The sequence below is a fragment of the Arvicola amphibius genome, chromosome 4 (genome assembly GCF_903992535.2).
Source record: "Arvicola amphibius chromosome 4, mArvAmp1.2, whole genome shotgun sequence".
Taxonomy (NCBI): Eukaryota; Metazoa; Chordata; class Mammalia; order Rodentia; family Cricetidae; genus Arvicola; species Arvicola amphibius.
The window spans coordinates 119,803,686-119,818,842 of record NC_052050.1 but is presented as its reverse complement, the minus strand read 5'-3'; the positions used below and the strand labels follow the sequence as shown (position 1 = coordinate 119,818,842).

Below are 15,157 nucleotides of genomic sequence, written 5' to 3'. Positions count from 1 at the left end.
GTATATTAATCTTACAAAATCTTGAGAAATGTGAACAAAATGATTAGTCTAGTTGGTATCTAAGAAGACTAAAACTCTATATTTCCACCACTATTCCAAACAGAAAGGAGAAAGCTAAAGTAATTCTAGTCTTTAAAGTACTTGTTAAGATAAGTTATAACTCAGTTCTACCAGAGGGCTTCAGAGAAAAAAAAAAGATACTCAATTTAGCAAACTTACAAATTTAAATAAAACCACATGTGACACTATGAGTTATGGAAAAGGATTTCAAATCAAATGCACGAATCATAAAAGAAAAATTTAGTTAAATACATTTTGACATAGCAGTTGTTCCTTGTCAAGTCAATAAAAGTGACTTGAGTAATATTTCTCCCAGCAAAAATCAGCCTGTGCCAAGACTGGGTATTTTCTTCCCTTTGTTTTTTTTTTTTAAATTCAGATGTTGATTAAGAATACAAGAATTTGCAAACTAGGTCAAATGTTCCTCTCTCTTTCTTTGAGACAGCTTGGCCAAATGCTTTTCTGAATTACTTTCAAAATTAAATGTTCATTATCAATTCATCAATTAATCTCCAAGCTCCAATTGAAATTAAACATATTCTTAGCCAGAGTCTCCATGGGAATAAGCATATTCCTATTTTGTAAATGTTCATGATACCACAAAACTTTATTTCATTTTCATAGCACAGTGTTTCAAATGCACACATAATTAAATCTATAATGTTGTAAATAAATTGTTATGTGGATGGTAATTATATAAAAATATTATTGTTTTAACCCAGAATTTATTATTATTATTATTATTATTAACATCATCATCATCATCATCATCATCATTGTCTCTGTGTGTGCATGCATAAGTATCAGTCTTGTGCTGGGATTAAAGGCGTGCGCCACCACCGCCTGGCCAATATCATTTATTAAAAATTCCCCATCATAAACTAAGCACACACCTGTAATCCCAGCATCAAAGAGGAGAAACATGAGGATCAGGCATTCAAGTTTATCCTTAGTTATCTGTTCAGTCCAAGGCCAGCTTGGGACTCACAAGACCCTGCTGTTGTGGAATATTAATTGAAGATGTGCTACATTTTTTATGCTGTGGAATGATGGAGGAGTGTCTATGTGTTATTTTTATTGGTTAATAAAGAAACTGCCTTGGCCCCTTTAATAGAGCAGAAAATTAGGTAGGCGGAGTAGACAGAACAGAATTCTGGGAGAGAGAAGGCAGACGCTTCAGGCAGTCGCCATGCTTCTCCTCTCCAAGACAGACGCAGGTTAAGATCTCTCCTGGTAAGCCACCCCTCATGATGCTACACAGATTATTAAATATGAGTTAAAGCAAGATGTGAGAATTAGTCAATAAGAGGCTAGAACTAATGGGCCAGGCAGTGTTTAAATGAAAAAAAATCCCCATCATGATTTAAGGGGTAACTTTTACCTTAAGTCTCCCTTCATAGTTCTGATTCTGAGTTCTATTTTCTGTAGCACTTCTATATTAGTCATTCCTAAAGCACTGAAAGACTACAACCTTATTCATCAAGATTTTCATTTCCTGGCAGGTCTACACTGTTCTCCTTACTGAAGCTATGATGCATGTTTCTGTACTTCAGGTTAACTACCAGTTGGAAAACACAGTAAAATTTTCATTTAAATTGTATTAAAGTTATGGGTCAATTTTGGTAGTAAGACCAAAACATTTCACAGTATATTTCTGTCTTTTGATCGTTTGTTCCAATTTTACGTTTCTTCATAAGCGCGTGTTCATGTCAACTCAAAATAATATGGTGATATTTAAAATCTTCACTTACTTAAGATAGTACACTGAAAATATTTTTATTTCTTTAGAAATAAGAAGTGGTAGAGAGTCTATAACAGTTAAAGCAATAGGGGAAAGGCCCATAAATGTGATGAAAGTGAATTCCCAGTAATAATATTGGAAAATAGAAATTTTTCTAGTGTCTACGGAGAAGTGTTCAGAAGTGAATAATATGGAAAGATGTCATCTGGCATTGTCTAGAGACCTCCAGGAGCTGTATGATGGTCAGGGGAATCAGAGGGAAGTTTGATGAAGTGGAAGTGTTTGTGTAAGGTTTCTCTTCAGGTTTCCTAAGAGTGATTCTGAGATCTCCCTGCAAGGTGACCCGAGTCAGCACAGATAGCCATATAAATTACCTATGTTGATGTGCCATGCTGAGTTAGATACATAAAGAAATGAAAAATACATAGGTAGTTTATTTTTTGAGTGGGAAAACAGATTAAACAGAGAGACAAGCAAACCAACACTTTTTAAAAATTTTAATTTTGATTTGTTTCTATTGTGTTCCTTGGAAATAGTCTAGACTCTAGATGGTCCCATAGAGTCCTATAAACTCCAAGCTAGTAATTTCAATTCTTAACTCATCCACCAAGGGGTTTAAAATAAAGAGCTTCCATATCCTGTTATATGGAATTCGTAAAAATTATCTTAGAACAATGACTAAAGGTTAATTCAGTGTGGATAAGGGCTCCCTAGAGATTATGGCTGAAATGGTCTTTCTGTTGTTATGGCAACAAATGAGAACAACAAAGCACAATATTGCCAATAGAAATGACCATGAATTTTGCCCATCTCAGATGTTATCGGAATTGAGGTCCCAGTCATAGAAGGAAGATCATGTATCCTGTAGAAAGGTTAGAAAAAAACAGCCACAACACATGTAACTAAGAAGATTATTGCTCTCTATATCTCTGAAAGGACCTAATCCTTTTCTTCTTAGAAGACCTTATCATCCAAATGTCGATTACATTTTAAAAGCAAAAGAAACATTTAGGATATTGTTCTCATTTAATATTATTAACTAAAATGTTTCATAATAGTGGGTAAATAAAGTAGCTCTAATCCTATTTTAAAACAATTCCAAAGTTAAAATTAAATCACTATCATTTAGATTCAAAGTTGCAATATGGATTTCCCTCTGTATACTATGATTACCATTAATAAATAAAGAAACTGCTTTAGACCTATAGTAGGGCAGAATTTAGGTAGGTGGGAAAAACTAAACTGAATGCTGGGAGAAAGAAAAGTGGAGTCAGGGAAAAGCCATGGAGCCACCGCCAGAGTCAGACATGCTGAAACTTTGCCAGTAAGCCACCGCCACATGGAGATGCACAGATTAATGGAGATGGGTTAAATTAATATGTAAGAGTTACCCAATATGAAGCTAGAGCTAATGGGCCAAGCAGTAATTTAAATAATATTGTTTCTGTGTGATTATTTTGGGTCTAAGCTAGCTGGGTGGCCAGGAAGAACAAGTGGCCTCCTCCAACAGCTTTGAACTTTTTTCCACTTTTATTGACATCTATCCCAAAAGGAAGCTTCTCTGATGATGCTGGAGCAAGACACTGGTCTATGAGTATAACAGAATGTTTTGTCAGAGTTTTATTTATTTTTCCTGTGTTATTTTAGTAGAACAGTAGTATTTGATTTTACACTAGTCCCTGGGATATCTAATCTCAGGCTCTTGATTGTTCAAGTAGCTTTGCAAAAAATAATTTCTCCAAACATCTAATAGTGGATTGAAATTTTGGAATCTGTTATTCACAGAAACTATCACCAGTTTCCTTTTCATGGTATATCCATATCATGCATATTTTTAAAAGTGAACTGTCAAGTACCTAGAAAATATTATTAGTAGAGCCTTTCACTTTTCAAGTAAAAAATGATGCACATCTGCACAACATAAGAAAAAAAAACCTAGCTCAGTTTGTCTCTAAATCAACTAGTGCTGTTCCTTGAAAGAAACCTTATGATGCAGAATGTAGTTGAGTGTTGTATGTATACAGGCTTGCCACTTTGGCACACAGATTACACGGATATTTACATAAGGATCAGATGGTAGTAGGTTAGTACTTGTTACAAATCTAAAAATCAGGAACACTTTTCTAAATACCACAAGGTATTTACTACTTCATCAAACACGGGCATAGTTAAATTAAAATGACAGTCTTAACCAAGGGATATGGCACTTAGAAACACAGACACTTCCAGCGGAACCTGGTGCTACTGCCTGTATTTTGTTAAAGCATTACACAACACTGTTTCAATATGGGGAAAATATGAGAACAATGAAGACTACAAATAATATATCATTATGACTGTGAAAGTGTTTGGGGCCTTGTGAATTTTATGAGAGGGTCTGGCAAGTGTCATGTTTATAAAGCACTATTTTGTGAAGTCACTTCATTTTCAAAAGATACTAACTCCTAATTTTACTTTTAGGTATTTTTAAAAAATCAACTTTTCAACTCAGAATTTAACCCAAATCAAACATGTATTGATTTGTCCATTTCAAATGCTTCTTTACATGAACTAGAACTAAGTGAAAAATGCTATTACTAGTGTCCACTATAAGCCAGAGGTATTTTCAGTTTATTTCAAATAAATTTGCTTTTCTTTTTTCCTGAAGTTCTTTTCCTTTTGTATTCTTCATTTGGGGCCATTGGCTATTTACAAGGTACAACTCAAATGAAGCAGAATGAACTACCCAGAGTTGATCCTCAATAAATATTGTTGAAAAGCAAGAATTGACACATCCATTTGCAGATTTCACCATAATCATTAAATGAAATTATTGATCAAGTTGGGGTTAATACCTTTGTTCCATATGTAATTTTTTTTCATTGTGAGATTATTATGCAATAGAAGACAAATAAATGTATCAGCTTGCTTTCATTACCCAATCTGTTTTTCTTAATATTCTTAAGCTTCTATAAATATGTGTGAGTCAAAAGAATAGGATATTAAAACACTGAACTCTGTGGAAGAGAATTTATTGAAGTTTATTTGAAGGTGTACTGAGGCAATAATGCCATTAAGTTTTCTTTACTGCCCATTGAGTTACTCAGAATAAAGGAAATGCTCATTAAACATGTGGTCATCTCATTATTTACCATTGACTTTCAAGATTAAACCTCCTGTGAGTTATAAATACAATAATATGATTTTGCAGTAAAATGTTTATTCATCAATCACTTCATGTGAATAGTTCTTCACCACAATAACAAGTTATATGTGCTCATATAAACTGGATGAGAGAAAAATTGGAGCTTGGCAACAATTGAATTTTAGACTGCGAGGTTCTGTTTCCATAAGATTTTACAAAGCCTTTATTATGTCAAAACTGAAATAGGTTTTTCTTATACTTTCATCCATCTGTCTAAACTGGTGCAAAAAAAATCTCAAATATTTTGTTTTCTGTGGTTCTTTCTATGGATTGTAAGACTTATGTCTCATCTGGCAGCAGATAAAATTATTGCTTATGTTTCTGTTTTTAGATTATTTAGAAATATGCATCTGTGCTGTCTTTAGCCAGAGTGTGATCTATAATGTGCATATTAAAGGACTTATGAATAAGAGTAAATTATTCTGTTATTACCAATCCAATCATTATTAATTTCATGTTTCACTGACAGATATTCTAGGATAAATAAACCAATCATTAGGTCTAGAGCAGTGGTTCTCAGCCTGTGGGTTGTGAAACTTAAGAGGTTGCATATCAGATACCCTTCATTTCATATATGCATTATAATTCATAACAGCGTGATTCATAACAGTTGCAAAATTACAGTTATAAAGTAGCATTGAAAATAATTTTATGGTTGAGGTCATTACAACATGAGGAACCATAATAAAGGGTTGTAGATTGAGGAAGATTGAAACCCACTGGTTTAGAGAATAATCTTGTAGTTACTTATCTATCTTTGAACCAAAACTCAGGCATGGTGGCCTTGCAGACACTACCAAATATTTCTTGCTCCATAATGAACCAAAATATGGAACACGGATGGTGACAGTGACAATTTGTTAGCTAAATTCTAGACCATCTAAGGATATTTGGTCACAGACACTGTTGTCACTACCATCTCCTCTACCCATGCTCCTCTACTAAGCATGTCCAGTTGCCTCTAAAATTGGACCAGATTCCACTCTGTCTGGAAGATTCTGAAAGAGAGGGGCTAATGATGAGCTCCTTTCTTACCCATTGTTTAACGTATCCACAAAAACTGTGCCAAATCACTGCATGAAAGTTTGCTACAAACTCCTCTGTACACAGTTCCATAGAAAGGAATAATTTGCTAATTTAACCAATTGACTTAATTCAGGAGTCACATCATGTTTCCTTTCTCTTTCTAAGTTTGTGGAATTATCTGGTCCCAACAATAATAGTCCTGTTCACATTCACTTAGTCTCCTCCACCACAATAACTGAGAAGCATAGATTTCCATACCTTTTCATTCAACTGGGAAATTCTGCTTATATTAAGCCCCTCCAAAGAGCAATGTGGTACTTCAACTTAATAAAGACTTATGACTTATTGAAAAACTCATTTATAAGTCTATGCTGAACTCATAACCACCATGTCAAACTACTCCATGCATATTTTTTATCGAATAGAACAAGCTTGCATTTTCAGATCATTTCTTCCATCTTGGGATTGGGGACCCAGAAGCAGATTATATAAGCTGAGATGATTAAAGCAAGTAAGGTAACAGGCATTAATACTTTCTCCAGAGTTATTTAATCTTTAATTCATTTTCTAACCAGGGACTATTTGGCTTTATTTAGTAGTCCTGGAAATTAAGGTAGTGGAATAATGTCAAAAATTGCTGACTTAGTCCAAGAGCTTTCCATTCCTATGAAAGAATAAATACTACCTTCCATGTTGTGCTCTTCCAAGCCTACCTCATTCTCTTACTTTACTGATGAAAGATTTTTGTGAAATGGAATTAGGAAATGCACTATTCAGTAGGTAGACTCTAGGTCTAAATGATCTTCTAATTCCATGTGATGACTAAACAGGAAAGTTCTTATTGCTTCTATTTTAATATCTTTCTTTGATATAAACATTTCTATAACATTTTTCTCTAGTTGGGTACACAATGAATGATCTCATTTTTGAATGGCAAGATGAGGCACCCGTACAAGTGGCTGAAGGACTCACTTTGCCTCAATTCCTATTGAAAGAAGAGAAAGATTTGCGATACTGCACTAAACACTACAATACAGGTAGGGACTGAGTATTTTTCTTTATGATTGTGATTTCTGATCTTGCAATATACAGATTATTAAAATTGTAATGTCATGTTAATTTTAACCATCTTAGCTCATAGAGTATGAAATGGGCAATTTCAAAATTTATGGATGCCTTCACTCACTGATTCTTGTCTTATTTGATTTGTATGAGACCAAAGAAATGCTTGGTGCTTAGTTACACTTGAAAATCCTTTATGGAACAACACATTTGTGGGTCATGTGATGCTTATAAACATATTTCTTTATTTATATGGAAAAATATTAAACTATTTTGGAAGTAAACACTGCATATGTTAACAAAAGGATTTGCTTTAAATAATGACATCATTTGTTATATTTTCATGTATTCTAAAACATATTTTTCTATTTATTTTAACATTGTTAAGAATTCATATTTTCAGTTACTTTTTGGACTGATAGAGGGACCTTGTGTCTTGAGTAGATATAATTTTTAACAATTAACACAAAGGATTAAGAAACTCAATGTGGTATTTGTGCCCTTATGAAATCTATGCTCTTCTCCTAACTGTTGTGGGCTATTCCCATAAGCCTATCCCAACTACAAATGCCATTAAACTACCCACAAGTTAAGCTTTCCCCCAATGAGATGCATATATGGTTGGATACTATTATGCTAACATCAGCTGTAACTCTTACCATGTCATTGTGGTAAAGTATGATTCATTGTGACCTCAACATTTTCCATAATTGTGAGCTCTGTTTTCCTCCTATAAAGCCCCCAGTCTCCCTTATCTTCTTAACTGACTCACAATATCTAATTTTCAATTACTCTTTTCAACACACAGATGACTTATGAGCAAGTTCAAGATTAACATCTAAGTATAAACTATAGAGCAGGCAAATCAATGGCAATGCCTCTGCCCAATTCTCTAAGGACAGAGAAACTGATAACTTCTTTTAGAATATGTTGAAAAGAACTCTAGACGTGGTATATAGCAGTACCCTAGTTATCTAGGACTGTGTTCACAGACTACCATAAATTTGGTAATTTATAGCAGTAGAATTTTATTGTCTCATAGCTCTAGAAGTTAAATACAAAAAACAAATCAAGAAACAGCAAAACTATAATTACTCTGGAAAGCTCCTACGAAGGTTCCTTTCCCAACCTTTTCTTAGTTTCCTATTTCTGGCAACTCTTGGTATTTATTGACTCACAAATACATCACTTTAGTTTCTTTCTTCATAGTCACATGCTGACTTCTGCATACATCTGTCTCTCTGTAGCCAAATATCCCTCATCCTCTAAGGGCATCAATGATATTAGAGTAGGGTCCCATTAATAAAGAATTGATTTTAACTTGATTATATCTTCAAGTCAATTGTTGGTAAATAAATTCATAGATTCTCTGAGGACGTAAATTTTGGAAAGACCCATTCAACAAAGAACAACAGACAATCCTGTAGATATCATCTCAGAGAGAATTTTGACCATAGAGTCAGGAGACTCATCTTAGCTGAAAGTACATTAACATACTTTTATATTTCAGCTTACATTTATGAGTGTTTACTTCAAGCAATTAGTTGGATAGGAGATTTTTTTAGAAGACATGGGTGTCTAATATTTGTATAATATAGGAGATAAAAGTATGTCAAAAGTATCACTGCTCACAATTAAATAGAAACATCTGGTAATGTCTTCATTCACATATGTGACTAATTGGTATCACACTATAGACCTCCTTTTAGTATTCCCCTAACATGCAAGATTCTTATCTTAATTGTTTTCTAATGTAGGTTCATATACTGTATAAGTAAGTCTGAAGATAAAAGAAAAAATATGAAAAAACATCCTCAGTTATAAATGCCCAGTTTTACAAAGAAATAAAACTACTGAAGTTATTAATTATTTCAATATAGATGAACTGCATAGCTTAGCAGGGAGTAATGGTACATGCTATTAATCCCAGCACTTGGTAGGCAAAGGCAAGATCATCATCATGAGTTTGAGACCAGCCTGGTTTAAATAACAAGTTCCAGACCAATCAGCAGTCACATCTACATAATAAGATTATAGGAAAACAAAACCAAAAGCAACAACAGTCACAACAACAAATCCTAAGTTGCACAAATCTACAAGTTTACTTACTTCAGGGTTCTGTGATCTATTCTACGTGAATTCCTCTAACATCTACCTTTTCCCCTGCTATTTCTTAGCATGTCCATCTTGTTATGTGTGTTTGTTTCCTCTCTTCACCTTGGTCCAACTTTAATTCTTTTCCCTTCTTAACCAGATAAATTATGCATGTGCGTACAAACACAGAAATAGTATATACGTGACTACATTTAATGTACATCTATGTACAATCATAATATTTGCACACACACACACACACACACACACATATATATATATATATATACATACATGACTTCATTTTCCAGCCTAGATATATTTATAAAGTGCTTGTAAAATAAATCCACACTGAAAGCTTGTGTTTTTCATGGGAACCACATGAACCCTAGAGAACTTACACAAATGACAAGTAATAAGTTCTACTTTTGTCATGAGATTACTTAATGGATTAATATTGATATAATAAAAACACTTCAATTAGTCTTTCTTTATTATTATTTAGAGTGAAAATTAAAATTTTATGGTTAATAGTGCTTTAAAAATCAAAATATTTTCAGATATTGTAGTAATCTTTAATCATTCCATTGATAATTTGACTGAAGGATCATGTATGGTTTGCACATGGTTCTGATTGGTGTACATTGAAAAGTGTACCCCATTGTCCCCAGAACTTGCAAACTACTAAAAAGGATTTAAAGTCACTTCTCTTCTCCTCCAAAGGCTGCACCCTTGCCTTATTTCCACCATTACTAATGTGCCCATCACATTAATAGGAGCTCTGCAAGGGAGACTCTCCTCAACACACACTAGAAGTTGTCCTAGTCATGCCCTTTGATATCTTCCCCCCGTGGTCATATCAGATAATGATTCTTAAAGAGCAGATGAGCTTTCTGACATCATCCTGCTCAAAATAACAGACAAGAAAACCAAGAACCAAATCACTTAAAAGGCCATTTATTTGAAGAACAATAACAAAGCAGTAGCAATAAATGAGTAGAATTAGAACCAGTGGATAAGTAGACAAATTCCTATGATGCTGAGTCAAATATTCATTACATTTATTTGCAGAAAGAGGTATATAGCAGAGGCATAGGACATACATTTCACAGTGAACGTAACATTTTGCAATGTGTTCTAAATATATCTCAAAAGTTATTAATGCAAAATATTTAGTTTTTGTAGTATTATTTATGAATCCACTAGTTTTTATTTGCATTTATCTCTTAGCATGTAAAGTGTAAAGATCTCTGAAAAATAGCAGCTGACTAAACAAGCATATGAACGCTACAGAAACTCAAAATATAGATAACCTTTACATAATAAACATGCATTGTTCTATACACCTCAGAACAAGTGTTAGAAACTGAAAAAACAGCTCTTTGAGAACTTTGACAACCATGAAAAGCTATTTGAACATGAAAATAGGATTGCATACTATTTCCTAGAAGAGTTCACTCCCTTGTCACATTGCTTTCAGATGAAAACAGAAACAAAATCTAAACTAAAAGACAAAACCCAGTTTGAATGTATCTCTTCAATTTGGTGGAAATTCTTATGGTAAAATTATTATGAAAATTAAGTCGTGTTTGATGGCATAATAAAACCTGACTTTTATTTAATTGTTACATTTATTTTATGAACAACTAGGAAAGTTTACATGCATAGAAGTGAGATTCCATCTTGAGCGGCAAATGGGCTACTACTTGATCCAGATGTACATTCCCAGTCTTCTGATTGTTATTCTGTCTTGGGTCTCATTCTGGATTAACATGGATGCAGCCCCAGCTAGAGTTGCTTTGGGCATCACCACTGTTCTTACTATGACCACACAGAGTTCTGGATCCCGGGCTTCCCTACCAAAGGTAAGTGTCCTGAGGGCACATACATGTAATATGTACATAAAAATGCTGTTTTCATCTGGGCAGTGGTGGCACACGCCATTAATCCCAGCACCTGGGAGGTGTAGTCTGGCAGATCTCTGTGAGTTCGAGGACAGCCTGATCTACAAGAGCTAGTTCCAGGACAGGCTCAATAGCTACAGCGACACCCTGTCACAAAAAACCAAAAACCAAAACAAACAGCAACAACAAAAATGTTGCCAGATTGCTCAAAAACTAATTCAATATATTCATCATTGATTTTTAAAACACTAAATCATGTAAAATTAAGCTATTGAAGGAAAATATTCAATAAATCACTGATACCTGCTACGCACATAGTGTATAATGGTTTCCTATTATTGAAATGTCAACACACATTATATGCATCCTGAAATTTTTTGTATCTGTATTTTTAAAAACTTAAAATATATTGAAAAATTATTTAAATTGCTATACATAGTAATTTTAATGCTGACATAATGCATACATATGTTCATATTTATACACATAGGTAACATTTTCATATTATTTTAAACATATATTTAGAACATAAACTGAGACATTGATATCTGTATGTGTTGGTAATGTATTACCAAATTGCTTCCAGAAAAACATTACAGTAATTATTCCCCATCAAGAATTGTATCAGATTTCCATAGTGCTAGAGCCAGGTTCCCATTACCTTGTGCCCCTTCCTTCTAACTCCTAGGCAGCTGTAGGTCAATAGAAAAGAGTGCTTATCCAAGTCTATAATTTGAGTGCATTTGAATCACCCAGAACTAAACAATTTGCTTTGTAAGGTTTATAAAGGTTTGAATACTGCTCTCGATAAGATAAAATAAAAGGTAAGTATGAGGTTCTTTTTATCAATGAAACCAGATAGAAATAGAAAATTTTCTTCTTATAAGCTGATTTCTAAGAAGTGTCTATTAACTAAAGTAGTAGTTTTTAACCTTCATAAAGCTGCAACCTTTTTGTACGGTTCCTCATATTGTGGTGACCCACAAACATAAAGATATTTCGCTACTAATTTCATAACTGTAATTTTGCTACTGTTATGGAACATAATATGAATATCTGATATGCAGAATATTGAGACTCCCAAAAGAGTTACTACACAAAGGTTAAAACCTGCTGATCTAAAGAATCTTTCTAAAGTTTCCAACACATTTTAGCTTAATTAATTGAACCAGAATTCATTCACAGAAAACACTAAAGGGACTGTGTTTATATTATACGTTTATAATTTACTTCTGGTAGCAGGTACAACATCAAATTTTGTAATAAACTAATATTACTTTATTATGTTGAAATTCATCATTTAAAAAAATAATAGGTTATTGTGTTGGAAACAAATTTAATTTAGGACTTATAATAGCAGCAGATTATTAAGTAGCAAAATGAAAAAATACACATTTAAAAAATGATAATTGCTTAGTATTTAACATAGGTTCTATGCTAGTACATCTACAATAGGATAAAAGAAGCTTGGAAATTCATCAAGGCTCAGACAAAAAAAAACAGAATATATTTAGGCAGTTCCTTGAGATTCCTCTCTGATAAGATCGATTAGATTGGCCTTTGTAATGGCACACTAAGTTAAACACAGCATACCCCCCAAACAAGAAGGCACATGTCATCCATTCATTAGAATTCGGAACTATTTTTCACTGTCAGTACATACATCAGTTGGTCGAAAGAGGTGTCATGTGCGTGTATTGACAGCAAAGGTTCAAGATGGTTTACCCTTATAAGTGCTTCTTTGAACCATGGATTCACTGTAAATGAGCAAAAGAAAAATGTTAATGATTAAGGGATCAAGTCCTGCACAACATCATAGTTCGTAATAATTAGATATATCAACAACAGTAGGGCAACCTGAAGAAATTTTAAGGTGATAACTCTGTATGAGCATGAGAAAGGAGGAGTTGAACTCTAAGTGGAAAGAACCCAGAGCCACTTGGAATAGCCCACTGTCCATTGTGGTCTGCAGGAGCAGATGTAAGGATAGTAAAGAGATCTGGGAAGTAGACTTGTTTGAGAATTTTGGAGGTGAAATGAGGTGTGCTTATGAATGCACATTGCAGTGTCAAAGAAAGGCAGAAGTCCAGGGCGGTCTACAGATGTGATGTGTGACTGGCCAGTTGTTTCCAGCACAGGATGAAGGGAAGAGAGCAGTTTAAGGTTCATTTTTTTTCACTTTGGTGCATCCGTTAGGCTGATATGTAGAACAGCCAAAGTCTAAGAGATCCAGAGCTTCTGCCAGGAAATCTGGGCCTCTGATTTCTAAGAGAAAACTACAGAAATAGGGGAAAAAAATGAGTCTATGATTGGTCTTCTTCCAGCTAAAGATTTAGCCAAGCTATTCAAAGACTTCATTCTTCCTTCTTAGTTTCAGTGGTTCCATCTCCAGTCATGTACAAAATAGAACCATTTGCTAAAAGGCAAAACTCATTTACCCAAATATTTTCAAATTCAAATCCCATCATTGTGTTACCAGTTTTCCAATATGAAAATGCTTTCAAATACGAAATTTCGAATTTGGAATTTCAAAAATGAAATTTCATCGAAAGGACATGAAAAATGAGAAGGGATAGAGATACAGAGGAAGGAAAATTCTCAGGGAGATTTTCTATGTGGATCCCTCCCACACATCTTTACCGTGCTAGCTATCTTATTTATAAAAAGCAGCTACACATAAAAGGACAAAGAACACTTGAAAGTCTAATGATAACTAATTAATTAAATTTATCACAGAGGCCCAGAAGCCTCTGGTCCACAGAGATTGCAAATTCAAGACTAAAGGTTACTTAAGGGTTGAGAGACAGACTAATATTTCAGTAACTCTTCTCCTTCTTCTCTCTTCTTCTTCTTCTTCTTCCTCTTCCTCTTCTTCTTCTTCTTCTTCTTCTTCTTCTTCTTCTTCTTCTTCTTCTTCTTCTTCTTCTTCTTCTTCTTCTTCTTCTTCTTCTTCTTCTCCCCCCCTCTCAGTTCAAATTGCTTGTGACACCCACCAGAGGAAGCTTTATGATAGGATGAAGCATCTTTTACACATTTTCATCCTCAGGACCTCAGGACATATATGTGTCTACTAAGTACCACATGCACATTTAAACAACATGAGATTTTCAATTATTTACTCAATACTTGGTTTTAAAAAGCAAATGAGTGTGCCATTTTCAACTGTCTGATATAGGATGAAAATTCATTAGTGTTAAACTGTACTTCTGCTTCTCTCTGTCTTACCCCAGAGTACCACAGAACTAATGAAAAAGAATTTAAAGTTTGCGGTTATCTGTCTTAGGGTGTGAGGAAAACAGTAGTCCTTGGAAAATGTAAAAATCGTTTCATTTCCAATTATAGAAGTAACAATAGCTAATATAAACTGAAAGTGAAGCATTATGTTTTCTTAATATTTGATTCTGTTGGCATACAGATGATTTGAGATTCATTTAAGTTAAAGGGATAAAAGATAAAAATGGAAAGAGGTATATTTACTGTTAGTTTCTTAAAATTAATTAGTAAACACTCTTAATGGTCTAAAAAATACTCAGTAGACTTAAAGAGTAAGTTAAATGTCTGTGGCAATATAAACAGATGAGGGGAGATTACAGTAATCATATTTTCTTCTCATTATAACAGTGGAAGCCTATTCCAGCCAGCATGTTTCTTTATTATTTAAATGCAGCTTATAGCTACCTGATAATACTTCAATCAAGTCTGGAAAAAATATGACACATGTGGGTTCATTTTGGCTTTATTATTCTAACATAATATCCTAAATTGTATTCTCATTTTATGATAGACCATTTGATGGAAACAAAATACTCAATACATTGCTTACATTTTTTTACTTTAATAATATAAATATTAATACATGCTAACTTTTGAAGAAGACAAAAAAGAAAACTGAACAGAAAATGAAAGGAGTATTTACCCAAGACTTTATTATTAAATACACTTTAAATAATCCATGTAAAGCTAAAATGTTTTCATACTAATGTAGAAATACCTTATGAATACAATTCACAAGCATGGACGGGTCCTATAAGGATGAAATGAAGGCCATTTCCAGTTGTCCTCTCATCTTGCTACATTTACTAGGCT

At 33.7% G+C, this 15,157-nt stretch overlaps 1 protein-coding gene across 2 annotated transcripts in view; it reads left to right on the top strand.

The window, feature by feature from the left end:
- Positions 1 to 15,157, top strand: part of Glra3 (glycine receptor alpha 3) — a 147,217-nt gene that overhangs the window by 108,950 nt on the left and 23,110 nt on the right. For both annotated transcript variants that reach the window (XM_038327681.1, XM_038327682.1), the window contains exons 6-7: positions 6,911 to 7,048; positions 10,818 to 11,032. In XM_038327681.1, coding sequence (XP_038183609.1) covers positions 6,911 to 7,048; positions 10,818 to 11,032 — 353 coding nt within the window. The remainder of the gene's footprint in view (positions 1 to 6,910; positions 7,049 to 10,817; positions 11,033 to 15,157) is intronic.